Raw genomic sequence first — 25,440 nt, 5'->3', positions numbered from 1 at the left:
TTACAGACCCTGTTATTGCACATGTACTAACTGTTTAGATGAACAAAGTGGACTTCATCTAACCAGTGAACCATCTGCTATTTTCAGAGTCAGCGAATGAGGCACAGCAACCATTCTACGGAGAATTCTCCCATTGAAAGACGAAGCTTAATGACCTCTGATGAGAATTACCACAACGAGAGGGCTCGCAAGAGTAGGAACCGCTTGTCTTCCAGCTCCCAGCACAGCCGAGATCACTACCCTCTGGTGGAAGAAGATTACCCCGACTCATACCAGGACACTTACAAACCCCATAGGAACCGAGGCTCACCTGGGGGATACAGCCATGACTCCCGACACAGGCTTTGAGGCTGCCGAAGCAAACACACAGAAACCCTCATCTGTCAACAATTTACCATCGCACTGCTAGGATAAACCGATCATCTTAATTTGGCAAGCACAGCACAGTATCTGCTGTGTGGGTGGGCTGCTGCCATTTGATTTAAGGGGCAAGAATTAAATCGAAGTACATTATGCCCTGGAGTCTAGACGGGTATTAGATGCCCAATCATATAGGCATTTTTAAGTGTTACATTTACATGATAACAGTACATTTTGTTTTCTTCATAGAGTTTAGACACATCAATTTGTAACTTAGGGTACTTATCAAGGCACATATAAAATAATTTCCCGTGTAGGAAATTCCAAATGACCAGTTCCAGTTGGAACCAATTTATAAACCAATTCCTGTTGGAATTTGGGTGAATTGACTGGAAAGTCTACTTGAGCATGTTGAAATCAATTGAAAAATCAGGAAAAAAAATACCCAATAAGAAAATCAAAATACCAATAGAAACCCCAAACCAGCTGTGGTATTTATTTGCTGGAAGCTAAATTTACACTTCAAGTTGGAATGTATAAACATTTAAATAATATGTTAATGTTGCCAGAATGGCTTTTCAAACCTACCAAATGTATTGATAGTGCCAAAAAACAAATCTCAGAAATCTTAATGCAGAAATTATATAATTGCCTCAGATTTTAATATTTGTATTTTTCCTGATACAGCTGTTGTATTCCAGGTATTTTGCTTTCTGTTCAGTCAGTAGTTAGCCAGTTTGAAGCTGACAAAATCAGGAGGGCAAGTTTATCAGCAATGAGAATAGTAAAGAGAAACCCAAGCGTGGCCAGTGATAGGAAATGGGAAATGAGGAGTCGTTTCTTCTGTAATCAGTCTGCGCACAAGCACACGCATCTGGAGTCAGGTGACAGAGACAGGGCCAGACCTGGGCCAGAGGAGGTCATCCATCCCACTGCGCACCGGGATTCTGCCAGCACGGCTGATGTCTTTCCCTAACTTCACTCAGTCTCTGTCTTTAAATATAAAGAATGGTTAAGCACTATGCCACAGTTTTTAAATCAAATTAACAGCTTTCTGTTTGTTTGTTTTTCATGGACATAATCAAATCAGGTACTGAAAGTTATGTTTTCACAAGAAAAACTAATTGGGAAAAGTTAAGACACTGAATTAAAATCTTGCAGGAAAACAAAACAAAACCCTGACAGATTCAGAATATATTTGTTCACTAAAAGTAAGGCACTTTTAATGCAGGGCCTTAGAGAGATTACAGACTGCTGTTTCATTGCTAGTGAACAGCCTTTCGATTTCCAATGAGTGTATTTATGGAATGGGAGACCCATATCCTAAAGATTAAAGAAGACTTTAATCCAAGAAATTATTGAAATTGACTCTTTTGTACAAGAAACAATTGTCTTTATGAAAGGACTTGTTTCTAAAATGACACAGTGCATGTGTTTTCTAAAACCCCAATTGGAGCTAGACATAAAGGTCTCTTTCTACTAATGCCTTGAAGTCAATTTTTGAAAACGAGTATAATTCATTTTGTATTGTTATTTTTCTCCAAAAATTTCAAGACCTGGGCCCTCTAAACTACGTACCAGTTCATTCATTTTCCTGATTGAGAGAAAAAGTTTCCTATTCTTGATCAGTTATTCATATCTTGAATCCCATCACCCTCATGTGCCCTCCCCTTGTCTTGACTGTATGTGCAACCCGTTATGAACCTGCTTACCTGACAATGAGGCTGCCTGAAATTTTGTAAGTAATCTCAAACATTTGATACATTTAAACATGGGCTCAGTACAATGGACAAGCTAACGTATGAGACTGGCTTGTGAAGCTCTTCCGTCATCTAGCGAGGCTTACAGGATTTTCTGTTAAGACTTTTAAGAGAGCTATATTCATTGGGCTCTTTAATAAGCATATAATCTTCCATTACTGAATACTTTGTTAGAGCACAGAAGAGCATTTTCCAGCAAACAAACTATATTTATTACATGTATAGCACATATTTGCATGAGAAAGAAAACATTAGCCAAACACTTTCCTGTATGCTTTACTGGTTTCTTGTCTGTGCGCATTAAAGCATTTAATTGCAGAGAGTGCACTCGGGTGTATAAATTTAGAATAGACTGCTGTTCAGCTTTTTCTGCAGTAGCATTAGCAATTTGGTCATTTAACTACTTTAAGATATTTATATTTTATGGCAGGTAGCTGTAACAGCATTTACATATATTTCCTAGTCAACAAGGGTACCATTTCTCTCCACTTTGAAGAGTCACTTGTTCTTCAGACCTCTCCAGCCTTTCTTCACCCCCCCTTGCCCTTCCATGTCATGCTGAAAGAGGGAGGCCCATTTATTTCATCTGTGCACAAAACTCCCCCATCACTTGCCACCAGAAGTTCATACCTATTTTGCTTTGCAGTCCTATTCAAAAGCTAATAATGTTGGAAAGGGTAAAAATGCATATTTTTGATGGGTGTATTTACTATTTCACTTTAACTTGGCATATCTTTCTTTCATCTTCCTCTTCTAATAAGTGTCTCTCCTCCAAAGGAAGAAGAGATATGACTCTTCCTTTCTTTTTAAAGGCTCAGAGTTGCTTCTATAAATGACTAAAATCCAGATATATACTAAATAAAAAGTTTTATTTTTGCCCAGCATACCAAGAACCTCTAGGAAATACATATTACAAGTACTTTGTTTTAATTCATTTCACTCAAAATGGCAAATGATGACAAGCAGGAGAAATATTTCTTTATCATTCGAAGCTGTTTCACTTATAGAATAAACCATGTTAGAATTCTGTGACTTTTTTTAATGATATGTACTAATGCAGACTCATTCAACAATGTGGAAATGTGGTCCCGGAAAAGGAAGAAATGCAATTGGTGGGTCCTTGTGCTTATTTCCAAGGCTATAGTGTCACTCCAATATTATAATCAGCACTGTTACCTTGTTTATGCTAACACTTAAAACAATGTGTAGTGGTGTTTATAAATGACTGATGATTCGCTCTCATCTTTCTATAGCTCTAAAGGGGAGAAGATTTGGATTGTTAGCAATTTGACACATGGTCTTTCCTAAAAAGAGTCTCAGTTGTGTGACTATACAAATCATTGCATTTCATCCTTAATGGAACGAATTTTAAAGTCTGAAACAAATTGAGACAACTACTAGTTCCACTTTAAATAATGTTATTTACTCCAATTATTATTGTTGTTTGCAAAAATGTATTTTTAGAACGTTAACCTCTTTTCATACCTGCATACTTGAACTTGTCTTTTGTTGGGGGGCCTTAAATTTCATAATAGAGAACGGGGAAGTAAAAAGGGAATGAAGACGAGGAAATTGTGGCAAAAGATAGCTCACAATCTTCAGCTCTTTAAATGAACATATCCCCAAATACTGAGACACAGTATGTCAGTTAAGAATGTTTCTAGGCAACCTTAATTTGCAAGCTAGTATATTTTCTTATATAATTTTATTTTGCTATGTGCTAAAAAACAAAAGATCACAATACCACCATACAAATTGCCCTCTCTAATGATATGTATACTACCTCTTCTGTAGAGAAAACTGTCTTTGAAGGGAAGAGTCCTGCTGATAGTGTCTGTCTGCCAACAGTGCTGCAGTTAAGTGTTTAAACGTTTAAACTCTGCCTGCCCTTTAGATTTTTACATGTTTTCAAATGCTCTCACCGTGATTTCATTTCTTCCATGTCAGTAAGGTTTTCTTGGAATGGATTCACGGCTTATCATGAAATGAGTTTAATTTAACAAGAAGCCATCCTAAGAAACAAAGCAAACTGAAAGGAACTACCTCTGTGTGCAAAGTGTAGCCTACAGTTCAAGGTCTAAGGAAGAGAAATCCAGACACTTGCTGTTTAAAGGCAAAGTTGGTTGATCCTTGACTTGTATGGGCACCGAGGGTATGCTGTAGCCACTTACTGGGTGTGGATCTGCATTGTCTAAAACTCCCATGTAATTGGAACAAACTTGATATCAATGTTTCAAATAAATGCTTATGTAACCCTTATTCCTTTATATTTGCCTTTGTCTTTCATGACAATGTTACAGTTTTTTAGTTATATAAAACTTGAATAACCATGAGTGAAAACTTTACAGAAAAGTATGTAGTAAAATCTGTTTTATTAGTCCCTATATCTTTAAACACTGTCAACACTGTAAATGTTAACTAGGTTACTTACTCCAGCTGTGTCTATGGGCAAACCACAGTCCTTCTCTTTTAAATGACAATGATGATTAAACCAGTCAACTAAGAGCTGTTAGATGGACATTAAGAATAACTTTTTGTTAAGCAATCTAGTTAATCAAAATAGTAAAACTGGCTTATATGGGCAGATAGCTCCAGCATTCAGAAATGACTCTTCAAGGTTTCCTCTTGTGTTAAAAGAACCTTTCTCCAATGAAATGCATCCTCTGATAGCAATGTTTTTATCTACTTGTGGATAATTTAATACCAAAATGCTGCAAGTAATGAAGGTGTATTATGAGGAGACTAAAAAGTATCTCATCAGATAATCTTAATTAAGGGCTGTAATTCCTACTTGCTATAAATACATATAAATAAGAGGGAATAATGCTGAGCTTTGGGGATCTATAATTTTTCATGAAACTTTCTTTTTGGTGGATGTAAAATGTTCACAGAGAGATGGAAGAAAATGTTACCGATGAATTTATAATAGTTTAGAGAATACACTAATTCTTCCTCATGTGAAACTTATAAAGAGTTAAAATGAGAACTGAGAGCTGAAAAGTAGCCAGTCTCTAGCTTTTCAAGCATTTGGGGTTATATTTTGAACACTTAAATCTCCCAACAAATGGCTCTGTCTATATTTATGCAGGGGCCTTTCTCGCCCTGCTTGTAAGCCACTTCACACCACCGAAAACCAGTGTGAATTCCGTGTGCACAGGGGTATTACAGATGCGGGGTCATTAACGCTATATTGTTGCATACTATTTTTCATATGCCTTACAATATTTTCTGGGATGTTATTAAAACGAAAGCATTTTATTGCCAAAATAAATCTATGTTGTTACTTCTGCATTAGCAGTAGAAAAATAATGTAGCAAAAATATATATTGTACAGTACAAAATTATAATATATATATATTTTGCCAATAAATGAAAATAGATTGAGGAGGAAGAAGCACATGTGTTCTTATAGCACAAACAACAAAACCCACTGTTAAATTTGGCAGTCCTGTTTTTAGAAGTGTGTAGATTTGGTTCTGTGTTTTATCACATCTATCTCATCTCTCACCTTTGTAACTTTGCTGCTTGATATTTTCCAGCAATTTATTTCATAGCCTTCAATCTGTGAGTGTAATTTCCTTATTTTACCCCGTTATATAAAACATATGAGTTTTATTTTGTGTTAAGACTCATACTATTTTACTCTATTTTCTGTTCTTGTTTCTCCTCCTTTGGTAACAAACAGCACACAGGTGAGCTCACGGGCTCCTCTGGGCTTTGGATGTTTGAAAGTTTATGTTTTTCCCCCAGCCTCAAGTTAGAGATCAGTAAAATGTCCCCATGGAAAAGTATTCTTTGTTTTGTTTTGTAATTGATACTATTTCAAGCATAAGTTAAAGCCATTAGCTGTATTTTTAAGCGGTGGGAGGGAATAAAAAATAACATTATTAATAGGAAACATACTAAAAGTAACTATGGCAAAATGATATAAAAAGATTCCCCCTATTCTGAGGGCTGTTGACACCCCAGGCTATTACTATGTCTCTGCTGATGTGGTGGGGAAAATGCCTTTGTCAAATAACTTTTCTTTTGGTTATTTATTTTAATAATTTGTTCCTTTCATTTTTGTTATCTAGGTATGCGTAGCGTTCTCCAAGGCATGCTGGGTAAAACACACTATGCAAATGTATACGCGCTGCATGCTTTGTTCTCCCTCTGCTTTAGTGGCTTTAAAGAAAAAAACGTGGTGTTATTTTTGTGAACAAAGACATTTAACAAAGAAAATGCAGAGTGCATGCATACAGTATCCTAATTTCTATGGATTTGTTTTATGGAATTTAAATGTGTACAAAAAACTGCATTCATTTTTTTCTTTTATATAATAAATTAAAAAAAAAACACCGAAACCAGCATTCTACCTCTCATTTATATTCTGGAAATGTACAGAGGAAATGCCAGAAATCACAGGGATATTCCTATAGCTTTTAATGGGAAATAAATCTATACATTTACTCTTTAAAGAAAAAAAAAGATTCAATGAAGCGACTATTTCCCAATTATTCTGCTAGATTCTATGATACAAAAAAAAATGTTGTATTAGAATGTATATGTTGTACACACATGTGGAATATACCAGAATAAATGTGTGAAATAAGACTGAATACAGAAAATATACTAGGTAACCCTTAATGTTCTCAAGAGACCCTTAAATGGTCAGTGTTGCAGTTGCCAGACATTTCCAGAATAATAGCTCTGGATTCTGTGGCTGGGATATAGATTATGACTGGACCTTTCACATACACCCCAGTCAGTTGCCTGTGTTCTGTAACAGGATTGGCATTTAACTTTCATCTCCTTGTGGTGTATAAGAAGCTCAAGGGAAATGCAAGATGTTAGTAGAATCAGAATTACACAGTATGCATTATAGCCAAGTTAGTCCGCAAACTTTATCACATTTAATTCATGTGAGCTCCCTGAAAAAGCAGACAGAGAAGAGATTAATAGACCCAATTAAAATTAAGAAAATCAAAAGCTTAGTGTTACTTCTTTCTCTGAAGCATTTACAAAAGAATAATACACACATCTAACACTCTCCAGCGAAGTAGTAAACTGAGGCACACAAAGCCGTGTGCAAATACAAGGTATTGGCTGTATGAATAATTTTGTTATTAGAGGGGTCTTACCTAAGACCACCCCAACAACCAGCCAACAATCTGAAACTCCCAACTGGAAAACAACGGCTCCTCACTGTTGCATTGACAGGGTATTTGCCTTAACCACCTCTTTTGTCTTTAGCACATTTCCATTGGGCTGTAGAAAGAAATCTCTTGTCTTTTCATATAACATGCAGGTCAGCCTAACCAGTGCCTTCCAGCAATCACTAACTACAAGTTATTCAACGTCCCTGTGTTCACATCTGTTAATGTCATATCTTCCTTGCATGACCGTTAGATTTACATTGCAATTATATTAGTGATGTCCACTTCTTGTGTTCCTTTGTGGAACATCAAACTTATTTTAACAGGCAGTTGCTCACTTGGCCAAAGTTTATCCTCAGGCTCCTTGAAGGCTGGTCTCAACTGAGGCCCATTCTTAGACTCAGCTCCTCTTTCAACATTCAGGCATCTACTGAATGTCCTAAGCTTGAGTTTTCTCTGACTGAAGGGATCACTTTACATTAATGACTCCTGACCCTTTGAAACAATTACCTGGGGATTATTCTGCAACAATCCTGGTACATTTTCCCACTAGAAATTGTTATTAGCCATCTACCTAGGATTTCATCTTATACAAGTCAGAGGGAGCAGGACACTCAATTTTCTCCTAGTCCAATTTCTGTAGATTTTCTTTTTTCCTTCTCTCGATGACTCTGCTTCCCTAATTCCAGCCTCCCTGACTATGGGAACAGAGCTGTGTCTTTGTGGTCAGGGACCGTCCACTCTTTCTGGAGTTAGCTGGGAATTGTTTTTGCTAAGGCAGAAATACAGAGCAATGGTAAAGCTCACTGTTTCTCTTTAGTTAGGATTCACAATCCAGAGCCTGTTTTCCAATATCTGGAAACAGTTGTTTCTTGTGTTATATCCAGCGCTCTGTTTATTAACAGTAGAATGGTAAAGCAGATGTTTTATGTTCTCATATCTTAAAGCAGTAGTCTTTTATGGCATTTTGCTCATGACTTTAAAAATGGATAAAGTATTTAGAAGGTCTCAGAAGGAGAAACAAATAGTTTGACATCCCTCATCAAAGATTCCCAGTTTTATCTATAGTACCAATTTTGTATTTTATCTATTAAAGTTAGCAAAGATTTTACTAGCCAAATCCAATCCCTCCCCTTTTTGTGAGGGGCACTTGGAAAATAGTCCATTTCCTTAACAGAGTTCTAACACACGGAGCCCTAACTCCACAAGTAAATATGGGTCTGGCATACATTAATAAGTTGTCAGAGATGTGAGGGAGTTTGCAAAAATGTCTCAAGAGTTGCTACAGTGTTGCCGACACTGGATGAGAATGGAAATACTAAAGAGTTCATGTAAGTTGGTTATGCAAACATCGTTTTTCTAAAAAGTCTACAAGCTATTAAATAAATCCAGATATAATATTCTAAATGTGCAGACTAGTCTAATGACTTTATTCTCCTTCATGTATGTCTCAAAGACTGGCATTTGGACACAAGCAAGCCTCCAAAGAAGATGAAGAACTCCCTTTTCCATACATTGAGATAAGACCGTGTATGGTTAGGAGGAGTCGGGTAGAAGGGTACAGTGTGTGGATGAGGTGGTAACAGAACAGCCCAAGTGCCTTCCACAGGTCTCCCACATTTTCCCAGCTCTACCTTTTTTCTTTCCTTCTTCCTTTTTAAAAATCAAAGTTAAAGAGACTAGAAAGAAATGAAGCTGCTTCTGCTTTTTGTTTATTTTTTGTGGAAGAAGTAAACAGCTGCAGTTCCTCCTTCCTACGTAATTCTTTTACAGGAGTCAAGACTATCAGAGTCGTCTGATCACGTCACAGATCAACCCTACACTGCTTCTACATCAGGAATGTTGAGATCTGGAGAGCTAACCTGCTTAGCTAAAAGGAACTAAAAGAAGTAGACAAAAACGAAGCAGAAACATGGACAAGAACTCTTCTGATCAAGTTCACCAACGATTTTTATATATGACATATATTTTATATGTTTTTTTATATTTTAGTTTCAACCACTTGTCCTGCAGGGGAGGCAGGGCTGGACACTCGCATACCCAGAGGCACAAACTGTTCAAACTGTAGGCGAGAAGACTGAAGAATACAGAGAACATTTGGCCATCTATGAGGAAGGTGACTCTTGGATGAGAGGAAAAGACATTCGGGGCCATAAAGAACAGTGACTGACTGTCTACAGTGTTTTTGGACTCGACCGCTCCGCACAGACAGCTTGTGTGACCACTAAAACGGGGGAGACTTGAAGAGAACTGCTCGAACCAAGAGTGGCCTGAGAGTGGAGGGAGAACGGAGTGGGGGGGAGAGCGCCAAGGTGCAAAGACAGAGGGAAGGGAAATTGCAACGACTTCGGCTACTGCCAAGGGGTAACGGGCTCAACAGAGACTTAAGGCTTACGGTCGTCGGGACCCAAACATGGGACTTTGGGAAGTGTGTGTAGGGCTGGAGATGGGCATGGTTACATACTTGCACTGTGGCTCCAGGCTCAGAAACAACCTCGAACCCGGACACCAGCGCGCCAGCCCCGCGGCGACCTTCGGCCCCCCCGAGCCCCGCCTCCAGCTCCGCGCCTGCGCATTGCCCCCGCCCCGCCCCTCTCCGCCCCGCCCCGTCCCTGCCCAGCGGCCACTGGAGAGGAGCTGGGGGAGGACGGTGGCCCGCGAGGCTCGTGCAGACAACGCGGCGGCGATGTCCGCGAGCCAGGCGAACGCCGCGGCGGTAGCGGCGGGGCCTCGCGCGTGGCTGGGCGGCCTGGGCTGCGGCCTCCCCGCCGGTCCCTGGGAGCGGGCGCGCGGCGGGCGCGGGAGCAGTGGCGGAGGCCCCGGCGCGTCCTTCTGCCCCGCAGCCTGAGCCCGGGCGGCTGGAGGGCTCCGCTGCCCGAGGATGGGAATTCTCTTCACCCGGATCTGGAGGCTGTTCAATCACCAGGGTGAGACTGGGCCGGGCGGGGAGGTCCCGGCGGGTCGCCTTTGTCTCCCGGGAGCTGGGGAGAGAGCCCTCCCGCCATCCACCCATTGCTCGGATTGGATCGCCAGCGCCAAAGGTGTCCGGTCCCACGCCGGGGGCCTAAGCGCACGACCTGGCCTGCCTCCATCCCCGCCGCCCGCCGCCAGTGGTGTTTGGGCCGCACGGAGAAAAGCTGGGGTTCTGGCGGGGGAGGCTGGGGACCCTGGCCTTGGCCCTGGCGGCGCCTTCCGAGCCTACAGGGTTGCAGAATGCGGAAAACTGGAACTCGTGCTCGGCTAGTCCGGCTCGCTTGGGGCGGCTCGCTTGGGAGGGGTGGGGGAGCCCCACGCCAGGGAATGGTGATGGGTGGCTCTCCTTTGCCTTGTTTGTTTCTGTGGTTAAAGGTCAAGCCTAAGGTCGTTCTCCTTCTTGAGCGATTTTTTCTTCTTTTTTTTTTGGCCCTGATTAAAGTGCGTCCCTGACAGCTCTGAAAAGCATACCTCGGGAGGCACTCGTTAGCCTTAGGTAACTGGCAGGTTACTGTTCCAGTTCTGCCTAAACGCAGACATTGCCGCGGAATGCATAGGGGATTTATTAAAAAAATACGGAATGAGTGTGTGGGACTGGAGAGGATACAGTGCTAACGGACCACATAGTTACTAAAATGAAATGTGCTTTAAAAACAAAAACCTCTAGTTGTAATCCATTCCTTCTCAACAACGTACTGTCTTTTCTCTTGTGTAAGCTGGTGGCGTTGTTGCACCCCCACTTTTTCCAATTAAATCTTAATGAACGGTGGTGCCTACTTTAGACCTTCCTCCTCCAGGATACAGCTGGCTTTATGGGAAGAGACATACTGGGCCTTGTAATCCCCAGTGGGTTTTGCTTTTTTTAATAATAATAATAAAAAAATGATAGTTTAGCCAACGGTACTAAATGAAGTGGAAGGTGGTAAAGAGGATATTCCTATCAACACTGGTCAGCAGTGTGTGTGTGTGTGTGTGTGTGTGTGTGTGTGTGTGTGTCTGTGGGGTGAGCTTCACAATTATCTGTGGATCTAGATATCACCAAGAACAGGAGGAATAATTAGTGGGGCCTACGGCTTTTGAAATTTTCATCTCTAGGTTTGAAGTAATGAAGGTTACATTGTTGTAAAACTGATGATGTTTATGTGGGTAATATTTATCTAGTTCTTTCCTCTATAATCTGGAATTTAGTGAAGCTAGGGTTTCAGTTCTGCTCTGAGGTTTAGAAAAACTTGATGCATTCAAGGGTCTCTGGTATTGTTTTCACTTTCTTCTTTGAGTCAATGATAAAACTTTCTGTAACTTAAAAATGAATTATAACTTAAAAAAAAAACAGCTTTTTGCAAGTAATAACAGGAATGCATTGGTATCACTACCCGTCTGCATTTTTGTGGTACTATTTGCCTGAACATTTAGTCAGTGTTTGAAAAGTAACAGGAGAATTAGTACAGTTCAATTTCTAGAAAATTACCAGTCAGTAAAGTGAAATTGAAGTAATTTGTTAAATGGTGTGTTAGCGCACAGTAGCTTCACGGAATTCACTGTTCAGTCTCAGATATTTATTGGTATCTTTGGACCTATGTTCAGTAGGACACCTAAGTCAGGTGTGTCTTGGATGCTTTATATGACAGAAGGTTCAGGACACACATCTGTATTCTTTTCACAGCCTCGCCTGGAAAGAGGCTTTGGGTAATTGCAGTTTGTTGTGTTGATGAACTCAGACATAGCAGCGCTGTCTTCTGAAAGAGCAGCCAGCTCAGTTAAAGCCGTGATCATGAACTGCCCACTCACTGCTCAATCTAGATAAGCCAGGGCTTTTATGGAGGTGATGTACAGATTCCGAAGAGCTAAAGCTTGATTCTAGATATTGTAATTTATTTACACCACTAGAAGGGTATCTGAGGCTGGGGGAACTGCTTGAGTTGACTGAGTGCTTGCCTACCTACTTCACCATCCCCAGCTGAGATTAGAGGAGGTGATGGTGGGGTCATCCCAGCACTCAAGATTCAAAAGTAGGTGGGTCAGAAGTTCAAGGTTGCTACACAGTGAACTCAAGGCCATCTTGGGCTACATGAGATTCTGTCTCAAACAAAATAAAGGTTTCAGCAATCCCTCTAAGCAGTTATTTCCCTGGTAAAAAGGAAGCAGAGTTGTACCAGACAGTTGGCAAGGAGACAACAAAGTAATGTCTCTGCTTATTGGTGGTCTCTTCTTTTTCCTTTTTTCTCCCCGTTGGCTCTCAGTTGTTGTGCTGTGAATATTAGTTTAGGTGTAGGCTTGCCGTTAATAACTCTTTATGTCTAGAAGAGCTCATTATCAGTGGCTTGTTAAACACCTTCTTAGCTCCTGTTTGGGTCATTCTAGGTCAGTGTTTCTCAACCTGTAGGGTCACAACCTCTTTGGGGTCAAATGACTTTCGCAAGGGTCACTTAAGACCATCAGAAAACGCAGTTATTTACATTATGATTCATGACAGCAGCAAAATTACACTTATGAAGTAGCAACGGAAATAATTTTGTGGTGATGGTGGGGGGGTCACCACAGTATGAGGAACTGTATTAAAGGGTTGCAGCCTTAGGAAGATTGAGAATCACTGCTCCTGGTGGTGGGAATAAGGCAGGGAATAAAACACAAATCTCCATGTCTTTATGAAGCATTTATTGTAGTCTGGGACAGCAGAGAGGAAACTCAACCTGTCTGTGCAGATAAATTAGCAGCTGGTAATATTAGTGACTTTTGCCACACTGGGTTCCAGGTGTTTCACCAGGGTTGGTTAATCTGCCTCTGTTGAGTTACCCCTCCAAACTTTCTGTTTTACAAAAACACATTAGGGCATTATTTATTTAAATTAATAAGCCTGCCTGGGCTTTTAAACAAGGGTCTCTAGTGCCAGCGTGTTCTCATTATCCCCACACCCACTGCGCACAGGCACACATACACACACCCCTTTATAAAGATGATGGTGGATGAAAGAACCATCCTGATGCCGAGGCTGTGGAGTTTCCATGTTGACAGCCATGTATCGCTCTTCTTATGGGTCGTTGGGAAGGGAGTCAAGCTCTGAATGAGTTCTGGCAAGGCTGCTCCCTCTGCCTAGATCTGGTGTTGAGGATCTGTTCCTGATTCTGTTCTTTCGAGGGAGTTCAAACATGCAGGCGACTACAGAGGACGGTAACTCGCCAAAGAGTGACTGTACGTCATCAGGAGCCTGGCTCCAGGTGCCCCTGTCTGCATTCTGGGGGGGGGGGGGGAATGCTTGTTCTTGGTGACAGTGTGCACTCTGGACAAGCTGATTGCAGCGTATGCACCTTTACCCTTAGACCTGGCTCTTGCGTGGCGTAGAGATTACTTTTATCTTCTTACCAGTTTCTTGTTTAATCGGTACTAGGTATTTTCTTTGTAAAACTTCCCAACCTCAAATTACTGTAATTTTTGTCTCCTAGATTTTGCATGTTTAATGGTTTCTTGTCCCCCACCTCCACCCCCAACAATTTCTTAGCAGCAAGACTATGCTCCCAAAGCTTCCTCACTGTTCTGTGAATAGCAAGCTTATTTTCAAGTTTTAAAAATAAAATTTGTGATGCTTTAAGTCCCCCAAATTGAATTTTTAGTACAAACTAGCTTGATAGACAGCACTTTCCTATCCCTTGTTACCTTCCAGGCTGATTTCTTTGTTCACTGAAAGATAACTTCATTACCAGCATGCTTTGTGTCAGGCTTTGTACTGACTGAGGGAGTAGTAATGAACATAGCAAATGGAGCATCTGCTGTTGGGACACAACTTGTCATCTACATGTGGTAGTCAGAGGGATGCAGATTTAGACCATGTGTGGCTACCTGGGTGTGTCAAAGAAAGTGAAGGAGGAAGGACCCATGGACAACAAGAAGTGTTTTCATGACAGAACGTATTGATTGGTAAGGCAAAGCCCAGGTCAGACTCCCGAATCCCAGCAGAGAGTAACCGTGTGGAGGTGTTTGGGCTTCCCTGAGTGCAGGAATTCTGTGAGAAAGGCCCAAATGAAAGCCATACAAAGCAGTAATTGCAATGATTCACAAGTGTCAAAGAGTTGGCATGACTGAAGTCCGATTGACCTTTGTCCTCAATAACATTGCTTCCTAATATGCTGTATTGTGGGTTCGATGGAGTATTTGTCTTGAAGCACATTGTAAGACAGAATTGTAGCACTTGCTGGCTACAGACTTACATTCTCTGTAGCAAGCTGTTGTGTCTGGTAATGAGGAGGGCAGAGTGATGAAAGAGCGTGAGGGTGGGAGGGGGGAGGGAGTTGTTTAGTATTAGAACGTGTATGGATGATCTAACCCTGGAGCGTATCAGGGGCAAGCTGGTTTGTGACTATTGCACTGCCTGCCGCCTTTGTCTTTTAGCCTGACACAACTCTTGTCTTAACGTTACAGTTCTCATCATGACTCACACACTATGTCTTTGATTTAGGTCATTGATAATTTATCGTAGGCACATTCCTCTCTGGTTAAGTTGGAAGAGAATTCGGCTTGTGGATGTGAGGCCGCTTGAGGGGGTGATACACTGAGTTACAGACTCATCCCTGGGTTGCACTTCTGTGATGGTATTTTTGGCTTTGGTTTTGTTTTGTTGTTTTTACAGCCTGTGGCTCTTGGGAGAGTTTCTTAAGTTTTGTACATGTTTGATTTGAGTTTCTTCTTGGAAATGTCACAACAACCTCCTTGTTATGTTAACTTACATTCCCTTTGTTGATGTTTTAGACATCTCAGTTGAGGTGTGTATTTATGGGTTTGGTGGTGCTGTAGGCCTTGGGTAATTCTGTAAAGTTAGAAGAGCATTGTCTCCACAGTAGAGCATGGTGCTAGCAAACTTAGAGAGGCGCTGAGATCGTCTGGAGATGAGGTATACTGAGCAGGTGTCTGGATTTTAGTAACCAGCCAAGAAAGGAATGAGGAGATTTGGATTAGGACACACACACACACACACACACACACACACACACACACACACACACACACCCTTTGTCACACCCATCCCTTTTCACCTTCTTCCCAGTGATGTAACTCCATTCTCCTATCTGCTTTATCTGCGGGGGACATAGAAGGACATGTCGTCTCCAAGGCCTCTGACTTTGGGTATTTTCATCACCTTCTTGCCTTTCCTGCTCTACCTCCACCCAGCCCTGACTTTTGCCTGCTAGGACGTTCATCACTCCCTGTCTTGTAGACTGTAAAAGGATGGTTCTTTTTGCTAGCGAAATCCAATGTCTGGCTGATTGTTTTTTTCATCTTGGATGGTCTTCCCTGTTAAAAGCTTCCACCATGCCTCCTGATCTGGGTTCTCACAAGGCATCGTCTACCATATGCCCCCAGCTCCCTGGCGTCTTTACTTCCAGGCACTCTATCCTTTAGCTTGTATCCAGAGAAAATGAAACTCTTGTGGTATGAACTTCTTCTGCCCTCTGCCTTGTCTTAGTGTATGTTACTGCATGGTGGTTCTGTTAGTATACTTGCCTCACTTGTCTTGTTCGGTATGTGACCAGGTGTGACCCCCTCCCCCCAAAAAAAGGCTTTCTTAGGTATTTTTTTTTTTATGTAGATAACCCTTTCTTATCTAGGAGGTAAGAAAAACAGTGATTTTAGAATCAGGACGTAAGTCCTTGAAGACATAGCTAAAGATCACACAACAAAACAGAAACAAAGAACCAAAACTCCTGTGCAAACCAGGCGAGGGGTTTTCCTGCCAGCGTCTCCTCCTAGTCAATGTGTCTTTTAAAGCTCAATTTAGAATTTCATTAGAGACAAGTTTTTTAAAATGATTCTTTATTACACAAGGGTCATACCTCATTTAACAGTAAGCTGGCACTCATTTCAGCTACCTTTTCCCTAATGACCAAGATGATACCAAGGAGACCCTCTTTAAAACTCAGATTCATGTTTAGAAGTTGAAGGATTCATCACCATTGAGAATGTAGAACTCAATACCTCAGGCTCTGGAAGCAAGTGTGGCAGAAAAGCAGCAGTCTTTGGAAGAAGGATGAGGCTGCTGAAGTGTGCTCATAACCTCCTTAGGTGATTAAGGGCTGTGCCAGACAGATAATGTGCTAATCATCCGTGGGCACATTGTTTGCACACGCATGTGTGCTTAAGTCGTTCTTCATAGTTATGTGTCTTGTATTTTGTATTACTTTTGGACCAGTCCTATTTATTTCATAATACTTTAAGGACATTATTTCTTTCGTGGATGATTATAAATATGTTTTTTTTTTCAGAGTACTGGAAATCTGTCTAAATTTTGTCCTATAGCTTATCATGGGGGGTAGTACAGAATGTATTTCTGGGTGTGAGGACTAAACTGATACTTTAGAAAGACTCTAGTTAGTTTGTTTTAAAACTGAGGCTCACTCTGCAGCCTTTGGCCTAGGGGATGCTATGTAAACTGTGCTAACCTGGAACTCACCTGCCTCTGCTCTGGAGTGCTGTGATTAGAGAGGTGCGCTACCACACCCAGTCCAAGAAGGCTCGAATTTACAATCAGTATTCAACTAGGAAATTTTCTTATTGTTTTAATACCTTTGTTGGTGCTTTTATTGACAGAACTGAGGGAAGCATACGTCATCAAATGTGGAAAGCTTACATTTATAAGAAAAAAGGAAAATGAGAAAGACAGTCTTGTACTGTTAGAAACTTACTGGAAGAAAGGGACCCTAGCTGCGGAACTCACTTAGCTGGTTCTGGTGCAGACATGGCCCTACTGGGAAGCAGCATCCATGGCCATGGTGCCTGTCACACTTACTTGGTTGGAATCTCATACTTCTCAAGAGTTTTCTGATTTTAATTCAGCTATAAAATATGCTTTTCCTTGGAGGAAATTGGTAATTGTTGCTTTATTATAAAAATAAACTAAAATGCATATTTTTAAAAATCTAAAATCCAGTTGGCAGTGAATGGCTCGTAGTTCTTGGGCCAGGGCGAGGGAGCCTGTACTTGTCAGCCAGTTTGATTTGTTTTGGTTTTTGAGATGACATCTTTCCATGTTGCCTGGTCCAGCCTAGAATTTGTGGTCTTCCTGTTAGCCTCTCAGGTAGCTGGGACCACAGCCATGTGCCACCATGCCTGGCTTGTCAAGTTTGTTTTAAATATTTGTCTCTATTGTACTTGCTGGTGTTCTTCTGTATTACTCGTTTGTATGTGTTGCTTCCTCTGAGTCTGTCTACTCTGGGATGGTTAGCAGGATTGAGTTTGTGAACTCAGGAGATGCAGATTCATCAGAGTACTGTCCGGACGTTGGTGTAGCCTGGTGACTTTCCCATAGTGTGCTTTGTACATATATTGACCCTTCACCTTTGTATATGAACCGTGCTTTCACCCTAGCCATCTCTAAGTATGAACTATGACAGGCGTTGGGGTCTTCAAAAGGTTTGGAGGGTCATCATGTTACTTGAGGACTTAGTGGTGCTAAGCTACCTGTGGTTTGACTTGTTAAACTGGATTGAGTTAGATTTTCTATTATAGTTGATTCTGTAACTTTTATATAACATGAGCACCTAGATATTAGGATCCCCCTCTGGGGTAAATGGTAATGATTTGTAAAATGCCTGAATAGTAAAGATGTTACTCTGAGATGTTAGAATCTTCAACATTGACTCTTCATAGCATGAATATTAATTTAATGCTTATTAAATACCTACCTTATACCAGGAAGAATTACAGTTACCAGGAATATAAATATTGTGTTCTGTGTATTTGAAGGGCAGCTGATTAAGCTTAGATTTGTGCAGTACACATAATTATGATAAGTGCTTTGCTGTAACTCTGGTAGAAAAGAGTGGAAACCCAGACCATACAAAATAAAGAGTTCCCTAGATAAAGAATTAGAACTAGGGAGAAAAGAAAAGAACAACAAGAAAACAAGAGAAGGGAGAAAATTTAGAAACTGTGATGCCCCCAGAAGCCAGGAGTGAGTCCCTGCCACTGTAGCTGGCAGACCCGACAGTGGTTTGCCTTGACAGTTCTGTGGGTCCGCACACTTGTGATCACTTGTTAGCCACGGAAAAGCCTCTCCTTCTTTTTCACAGTCCACATGGACATACCCACGGGATGCCTGCACTTCACAGATAGAGCTTCCGTGACCGTGACTTAAGTCACTTGTAATTGTTGGGATTACATTTGGGGATACATAGACATCCATAAGCCCAGAAAGAACAGTGCTTCCAGCTGCCTGGAGAGCCTCTGTAGAGTGAGAAGAGGCAGAGAAAGTTCACGTAACCACATTTCTTGCTTGCTAGAATATTCTTTTGATTCCAGGAAGGTTTGCAAGTGCCATGTGCTGACTTATACCACAGAAATAAAAAGTAAAGTAGGGGAGTCTGTGTGAGTCTGTCATAAGTCACTATTGGTTTGTTTATTTCAGAGCACAAAGTTATCATTGTTGGGCTGGATAATGCAGGGAAAACTACCATCCTTTACCAGTTGTAAGTATTAATTGCTTAAAAATTTAATTTTGTTGTTTCTAGTTACTCTTTCTGCTTTTGTGATATTTGATCAATGTAAAGTTATGTGGCTCCAAGCAGACTAATCATAAGCCGGGAACTAGATTTAAACAACTGTTTATGGTGAGCTAGAAATTCATATGACATTTATCATGCTCATTGTTTTGCATGGAGCCCTTGCTTTTAGAAAACAGGAAAATGTTTGTTTGTACAGTTTGCCAGAGTGATCTATAATATTCTTAAGCCATTATTTATTTTGAGCTCTGTTTATGTTGTTAGCTGACTCGTATGAGCTCACAGAAAAAGGACACTGGGGTGTGAAATAGAGAAGTCATACTGACCTGTCCCTTGATGTCATCCTGAGATGAGCGAGCTTCATCACTAATGTTGTGAACTTTTCTCTCCTAGTTCCATGAATGAAGTTGTACATACATCCCCTACAATAGGAAGTAATGTGGAGGAGATTGTGGTTAATAATACACGTTTCCTGATGTGGGATATTGGAGGTCAAGAATCGCTTCGATCTTCATGGAACACTTACTATACTAACACTGAGGTAACATTCTTAATGCTGACACAGCTTCCATGAACATTCTGAGTCCTTGAGAAAGAAGCATTCGGATTTGAATCATTACAGTCCTTTAAAAATAGGACAGTATTTTGACTTTAGAGTAAGCATAGTCTACCGTGCTTGACTCTAGTTGCCTTCCACTCCTTGTTTCAAATCCTTGACTGTATACCCACCATTAAGTCTCCATAGGGAGAATTGGTGGTTGATTGGTCAGGCTGTTTGATCTAGTTGTTGCTTTTAAAGGACTTGCATCTCATGATTTCTGATTGCATTTCCTTCTCACTATTTATATGTGGCTAAGTGGGAGAAATCCTAGCCAAGTGAAAGGGCTCTTCTGTGGTTTGAGTCCTAGCCAGCTTTTGCTGTGTGTTTTCTTTTATGCAGTGCAGTTGCACTTAAAGAAATCTTTTGATTATAAAGCATTTTAGACATAATCATACGGCTTTACTTACATGTTATGTTACAAGAGAAAATTTCAAACCTGTGACTTACATTCGTCATGTAGGCCTATAAATTGAAAGGTTGCACCAGTTGTTTCTGTGGTGTGGATTATAATGCCTTAAAAAATATTCTATACATATGTAAAGATATTTAAATCACTAATGATGCTACCAAGTGTCTCTCATATATAGCCTAACCCTAGCACTCCATTAGTATTTCATCATACGTTTGGAGGAAATGTGTGTATGGCTTATAAAGGCTTATGTAGTACCCCCATATATATTGCTCCAGGTTTTAAAATATGTCAGCCTTGAAAAGGGTTTATTAAAATACTATCTGATAGAATGAGCATCACAGTAATAAAGTCTTCTGCCAGAAAGCTAGCAAATGAAATCTTACAGTTTGAAAACGGAATAAAAAGGCTGAAAACCCAATGGTTTATTTGGAAATGATTACCTAGTTCTAAACAATAAGAACTGTTTTAGTAACAGGCAATATGGGCACTGTGAGGACAGTAACCGGACCTGGGCTCTTCTTCCGACTTGTCTGTGGTGCTCTTAGAGTTCGGAGTGCAGAGAGCCCTACTCCAGAAGAGCTGTAGGCTCCTCATCTGCTCAGGACAGGCCATGCTTGTGTAGAGGGCCCTGGACATAAGGAAGCTCTTGTTTTTAGATGCCTTTCAGTTTGTTCATTTCAAGGATTCAAAGGATAGTAATAATACTTGTCTAAAAGCAACTTAAACGTAGGACCTTAAGTGTTTAATTTTGCTTGTTTTTTTAAATTGTATTAGAGTGTAAATATAAGGCTCTAGGCCCATTAGTATTTATGGAGTAATTTTGAAAAGAAAAAAGTGTTCTAGTTTGGTTAGAGTGTTAGTATCATTTTTTTTTTCTTAAAAATGAGTAAATGTATTTGAGTTAGAAATGAGTCAGATCCTTGGGCTTAAATAAAGTGAGAATGATAAACATCCCTGGTTCTCTTACAATACAAAAGATTTTAATGTCTTGATATTAGTATCATGTAAATAAATAGGTACCTTGAATTTTCAAATACCAAATTCTCTAAGTCACTAATGATCTTTTTGGTAATTGTTTTAGTTTGTAATAGTTGTTGTGGACAGCACAGACAGAGAAAGAATTTCAGTAACTAGAGAAGAGCTCTACAAAATGCTGGCCCACGAGGTAAGTCTGCCTTTGGTAGTAGGTGGGGATGAGCATTGTATCACGTTTGATTTGCTCTTTGTAGTTTCTCTTAAGGAGTATTTCAGATCAAAAAAATCATTTGTCTGTTCTTCATGCTTGCTTGTCATTCCTGCTTTGTGATTATGATACTTTATAATTTTAAATGTGTCTAGAAGCAGGAGGAAGAATGTGCAGACAATCATAGATTGATTTAGCTTTGATAAATCTGATTTAGATGTTTCACTGAGCAAAAAAAAATTTCTACAAGTAGCTTTTCTTTTACGTTTTGGGCAGATTATTCCTTTTTTTTTTTTTTTTTTGGTTTTTCGAGACAGGGTTTCTCTGTGTAGCTTTGCACCTTTCCTTGGAACTCCCTTGGTAGTCCAGGCTGGCCTCGAACTAACCGAGATCCGCCTGGCTCTGCCTCCCAAGTGCTGGGATTAAAGGCTTGGGCCACCACTGCCCGGCCGACAGATGATTCCTACAGTGGATTATCATTTGACAGTTTGACAGGTACATCACAAGTACTTGGCTATATAACGGTTCTTGAGTGTTCTTCATTATCAAACTAATATTTAAACTTAGTTACAATTAGTTTTTTTTTGTGTTTTTTAATCTTGTCCCTTTCACCAAATGAAATTCTATGACTAGCTTCTAATTATGCTAAGTCCTTCAAAATACTACTAGGCCCAGTAGTCAAAATTTAACTAAATTAGGGCTGTGGATGTAGCTCACTGGTAGAGTGCTGGCATGCATGAGGTCCAGACCTTGACTGGCCTCAAACTCACAGATTTCATTTGCCCCTGCCTGAGTACCTTAAGTAAAGGTGTGTACCACCCCACACAGCAAGAGGCTTTGATCGCTGCAGAACACTCCCTATTGCAAACAAAGAAATTTCCTTTCCTAACCTATTGAGGCTGACAGCAACAGTAACCTGTGAATGTGAGAAAGGTTTAAAAGGCATTTTGACAGGCAGATCCCATTCATTTAAGGAGACAGTGGCAGTGGCCTCCCGACTTGGGCTTGGGCCCTTCCTTGCCATGGGCTTTTGTCTGCCTTACAGCACTAGTGAGTTTTCTCCTGTGGAGTCAGCCCTAAATCCAGTTGTCAAACAATAGCAGCCTCATCACTACTACACTACTACATTTGGCTTTCTGTTGTTTTTCTGGGAATTCCAGTTTAACAGAAGTTTTATCACATTTGTCTTGGAGTAGCATGGACAGACCACCTTTGTAGGCTCACATTTTCCTTGGGATCCATAGGCAGCCAGGATTGCTGGTGACCGTTCTTCCCCAAGCAGCCTACAAGGTACCTTGTAGCACTGCGAAGAAAGCAGCCAGCCATCAGGAATGGAGCCCATTATCAGTTCCTTTTGTCTCCATATCCTGTAGCCAGAGCATGCACTGTCTTCAGCAGTAGGGACTCTCTCATTTGGGCCTGCAGCCTGGAGCAGTGGCACACCTCTATAGTCTGTGAGGCTTCAGGGTCTCCCTGGCTGGTAACTCATTAAGAGGCTGCCCGCCGCCTCTGGTATTGGACTTTTTGCCCAATCACCTTACGGCTCTACCTACCCCACTCATGTCTGTCTTAGTTTCTTTTCTTGTAATAAAACTACTCTGATCAAAAGCAGCTTATGGAAAAACGGGTTTGTTTTAGCTTAACAGTTCCAGAAGGATGTAGTCAGTCATGGTGGGGAAGACATCGCAGCAGGCAGGAGCAGGAGGCTGGCTGGTCACATGCACCTACAGTCAAGAAGTAGAGAAGACCAGTGGGAAGTGGACTGCGCTATACAGCTTCAAGTTACCCTGGGAACTTCATTCCTCCAGCAAGGCTCTGTTCCTGAAAGTTCTGTCAGCTTCCCAAACAGCATCACTAGTGGGAAGCAAGTGTTCACACATATGAGTTGTGGGGAGCATTTCACATTCAAATTACAACACACAGAGTACCTTATTTATTCAAAACTGCAGTCTTCACTGTTTGAGTGTTTTTACAAATCTGTAGAACAAGTGTTAGCATCATGTAATGAAATCTTTTTACAAAGCATAGTCAGGATCTCTGAAAAAACACCATAGTAAATGCCAGTTGATCTTGGATGGCTGAAGGGGTACTAAAAAGGAAACATTAGCAGAATGCAGTACAGCATAAAAAGATCTCATCATATCTGTCAGTTTTGTTGTTAAAAGAGCAATGTTGAGAACAGCGTAGATGGGAGACGTTGCCCTTTAGTCCTCTGTAATCCGAAAACAGTTGCCATGAGCCGTCCTACTTCCTTGTCCGTGTTATTGCTGCCACTTCAAGGCTGTTCCCTGTTTCTTTAACACCAGCAATCTTAACAGGACTGCCTTGCACTGCTCAGCTTGGGTCAGGACCAAGTGGGCAGCAGAGTGCTTTTATCAGAGTGTTTTTATTACACTTGCCTGCTCTGTCTGGCACTGGAGTCAGCTCCTAGGTTCTGACATGCTCTAGGCCATCATTGTGCCATTGCTTTTGTATCAGACAAACCCGGCTGCTGAAAAGACTGTACTGGCCAGTCTCCATTCCTGGTGTGCTTTTACATGTATACACTGGGGCTATAATTGCCCACCCCAAGGCGAGCTTATCACTTGGCTGTTTTATCACTTAAATCTTCTGTAAACTGCTGCTCCAGCTTTTTAAACCTTCTAGAAATATAATAGCACAAAATTTGGCTTTCTGTTTTTTTCTGGGAATTCCAGTTTAACAGAAGTTTTACCACATTTGTCTTGGAGTAGCATGGACAGACAACCTTTGACCTTCTCTCATTCCCTCTTGATTGCTTTACCATTTTGCAAACCTGGTCCACATGCCAGTCTCCATTTAGATTCCTGAATCAAGACTAACCTCGTAAAGATCATGTCCCACCATAGGGCTTAGCAATGGTAGGGTACCAACCATTGTACCAAAGTTCACATGATGAATTTATTGACTTGCATACAGGAGCATAGGTAAGGGGTTACTTAAAAGTAACATGGCTGACACAAAGGTAGTATTTCCCCAAAGCCCATACTATGCTGGTTGACTTCCTCATGAAAGCAGCAGCCTTGGAGTTCCTTGCAACTTATAAATAGCTCTGATGATCCAGAGTGTTTCTTTTCCCCAGTAGTCATTACTGGCATGTAACCCTGGGGAAGAAGCCCTTTTTTTGGTATATCTTAGAAGTTTCAAGAGCTTTCTGAGACTTATGAGTTGTTTACTTCCTGATTTCTTAAGGTATCTCCTTCCAGGATACAATGTTCCAGTTGGGAGGAAATTGTTACACAACATATGTGTAGAATAAAATTTTTTATTTTAGTGGAACTTGGTAAAGTCTAAGAAAATTGGGATACTTACAGTGAAGTTGTATGTTACCATTGATTCAATGATTTCTTTTGAGTTTTGCTTTACAAACTTTGTTTCAGGTTGATTTTCAAGAGTTTAGGAAACCTGATAAAAAGTGGGTTCTGTAAATTAAGAATACATGTTTGCTTTTAGTGATTGTGATGGTTTGAATGAAAATGGCCCCCATAGGCTCATAGGGAGTGGCACTATTAGGAGTGGCCTTTTGGAGTAGGTGTGACCTTGTTGGAGGAAATGTGTCACCAAGGGTGGGCTTTGAGGTTTCAGGTGCTCAAACCAGGCCCAGTGTCACGCTCTCTTCCTGCTGCCTGTGGATCCAGATGTAGAACTCTCAGCTACCTCTCCAGCACCATGTTTACCTGCATGCCGCCATGCTTCCTACCATGATGACCATGGATTAAACCTCTGAACTATAAGCCAGCCCCAGTTAAAGGTTTTCCTTTATAAGAGTTGCTGTGGTCATGGTCTCTTCACAGCAATAGAAACCCTAACTGAGCCAGTGGTCATAGCTTCCAATGTGTGCTCTTGCCTATTGGGGACTCAAATTCTGGAATTCATGTCAAACCTTTTGGGGTTTAGAAAATACATCTTAGGGGGCTGGAGAGATGGCTCAGTAGTTAAGAGCACTGACTGCTCTTCTAGAGGACCTGAGTTCAATTCTCAGCACCCAAATGGCAGCTCACAACTGTCTGTAACTCCAAGATCTGACACCCTCACACAGACATACATGCAGGCAAGAAAATAAAATAAAAAAAGATTTTTTTTATTTGCAACTGAATTTTATAAAAAGAGACAAAACATTCTTCAATTTATTTCAGAGTGGTGTTTTATGGAGACTTTAGAAGGTGAAAACACACATATATGGTGTCTCTTGAATATGTATGTATACTTGTAGCAGGAAATTTCTGTGATTGCTCACTCATTGGCTGATATATAGCAAGCTTGGTGTTTGAACCTTTCTGCCCAGGGACATAAACTTGGCTCCTTTTCTCTCCCTTGTCTGTTATACTGAGGCCCAGAAAGTTTATGTGGCTGACCAGTTTTTTAAAGGGCCAGGATCTGAACATAACAGCTATGTTGTGTTCTTGAATGGCTTATATTATAGGTACAAATACTCTTATTTAGACCCATAGCTAGGAGACAATAAAAAGGAGAAAAACGAAGTACAAGGCTGGCTAGAAAGTGAAAGGA

The 25,440-nt window shown here is 40.9% G+C and overlaps 2 protein-coding genes across 6 annotated transcripts in view; both read left to right on the top strand.

Moving 5' to 3' along the window:
* Cacnb4 (calcium voltage-gated channel auxiliary subunit beta 4) overlaps window positions 1-6,036 on the top strand; it is a 265,165-nt gene extending 259,129 nt beyond the window's left edge. For all 5 annotated transcript variants that reach the window (XM_028877169.2, XM_028877237.2, XM_028877314.2 and 2 more), the window contains one exon: window positions 88-6,036. In XM_028877169.2, coding sequence (XP_028733002.1) covers window positions 88-348 — 261 coding nt within the window. In that variant the 3' untranslated portion in view covers window positions 349-6,036. The remainder of the gene's footprint in view (window positions 1-87) is intronic.
* Window positions 6,037-9,884: 3,848 nt separating this feature from the next.
* The window catches only part of Arl5a (ADP ribosylation factor like GTPase 5A), a 27,652-nt gene continuing 12,096 nt past the window's right edge, over window positions 9,885-25,440 (top strand). Inside the window, exons 1-4 of the mRNA XM_028877650.2 lie at window positions 9,885-10,185; window positions 18,624-18,684; window positions 19,111-19,258; window positions 20,812-20,895. Coding sequence (XP_028733483.1) covers window positions 10,140-10,185; window positions 18,624-18,684; window positions 19,111-19,258; window positions 20,812-20,895 — 339 coding nt within the window. The 5' untranslated portion in view covers window positions 9,885-10,139. The remainder of the gene's footprint in view (window positions 10,186-18,623; window positions 18,685-19,110; window positions 19,259-20,811; window positions 20,896-25,440) is intronic.

Source organism: Peromyscus leucopus, chromosome 4 (genome assembly GCF_004664715.2).
Source record: "Peromyscus leucopus breed LL Stock chromosome 4, UCI_PerLeu_2.1, whole genome shotgun sequence".
NCBI classification, from domain to species: Eukaryota; Metazoa; Chordata; class Mammalia; order Rodentia; family Cricetidae; genus Peromyscus; species Peromyscus leucopus.
This window is presented reverse-complemented; position numbering and strand designations above follow the sequence as displayed.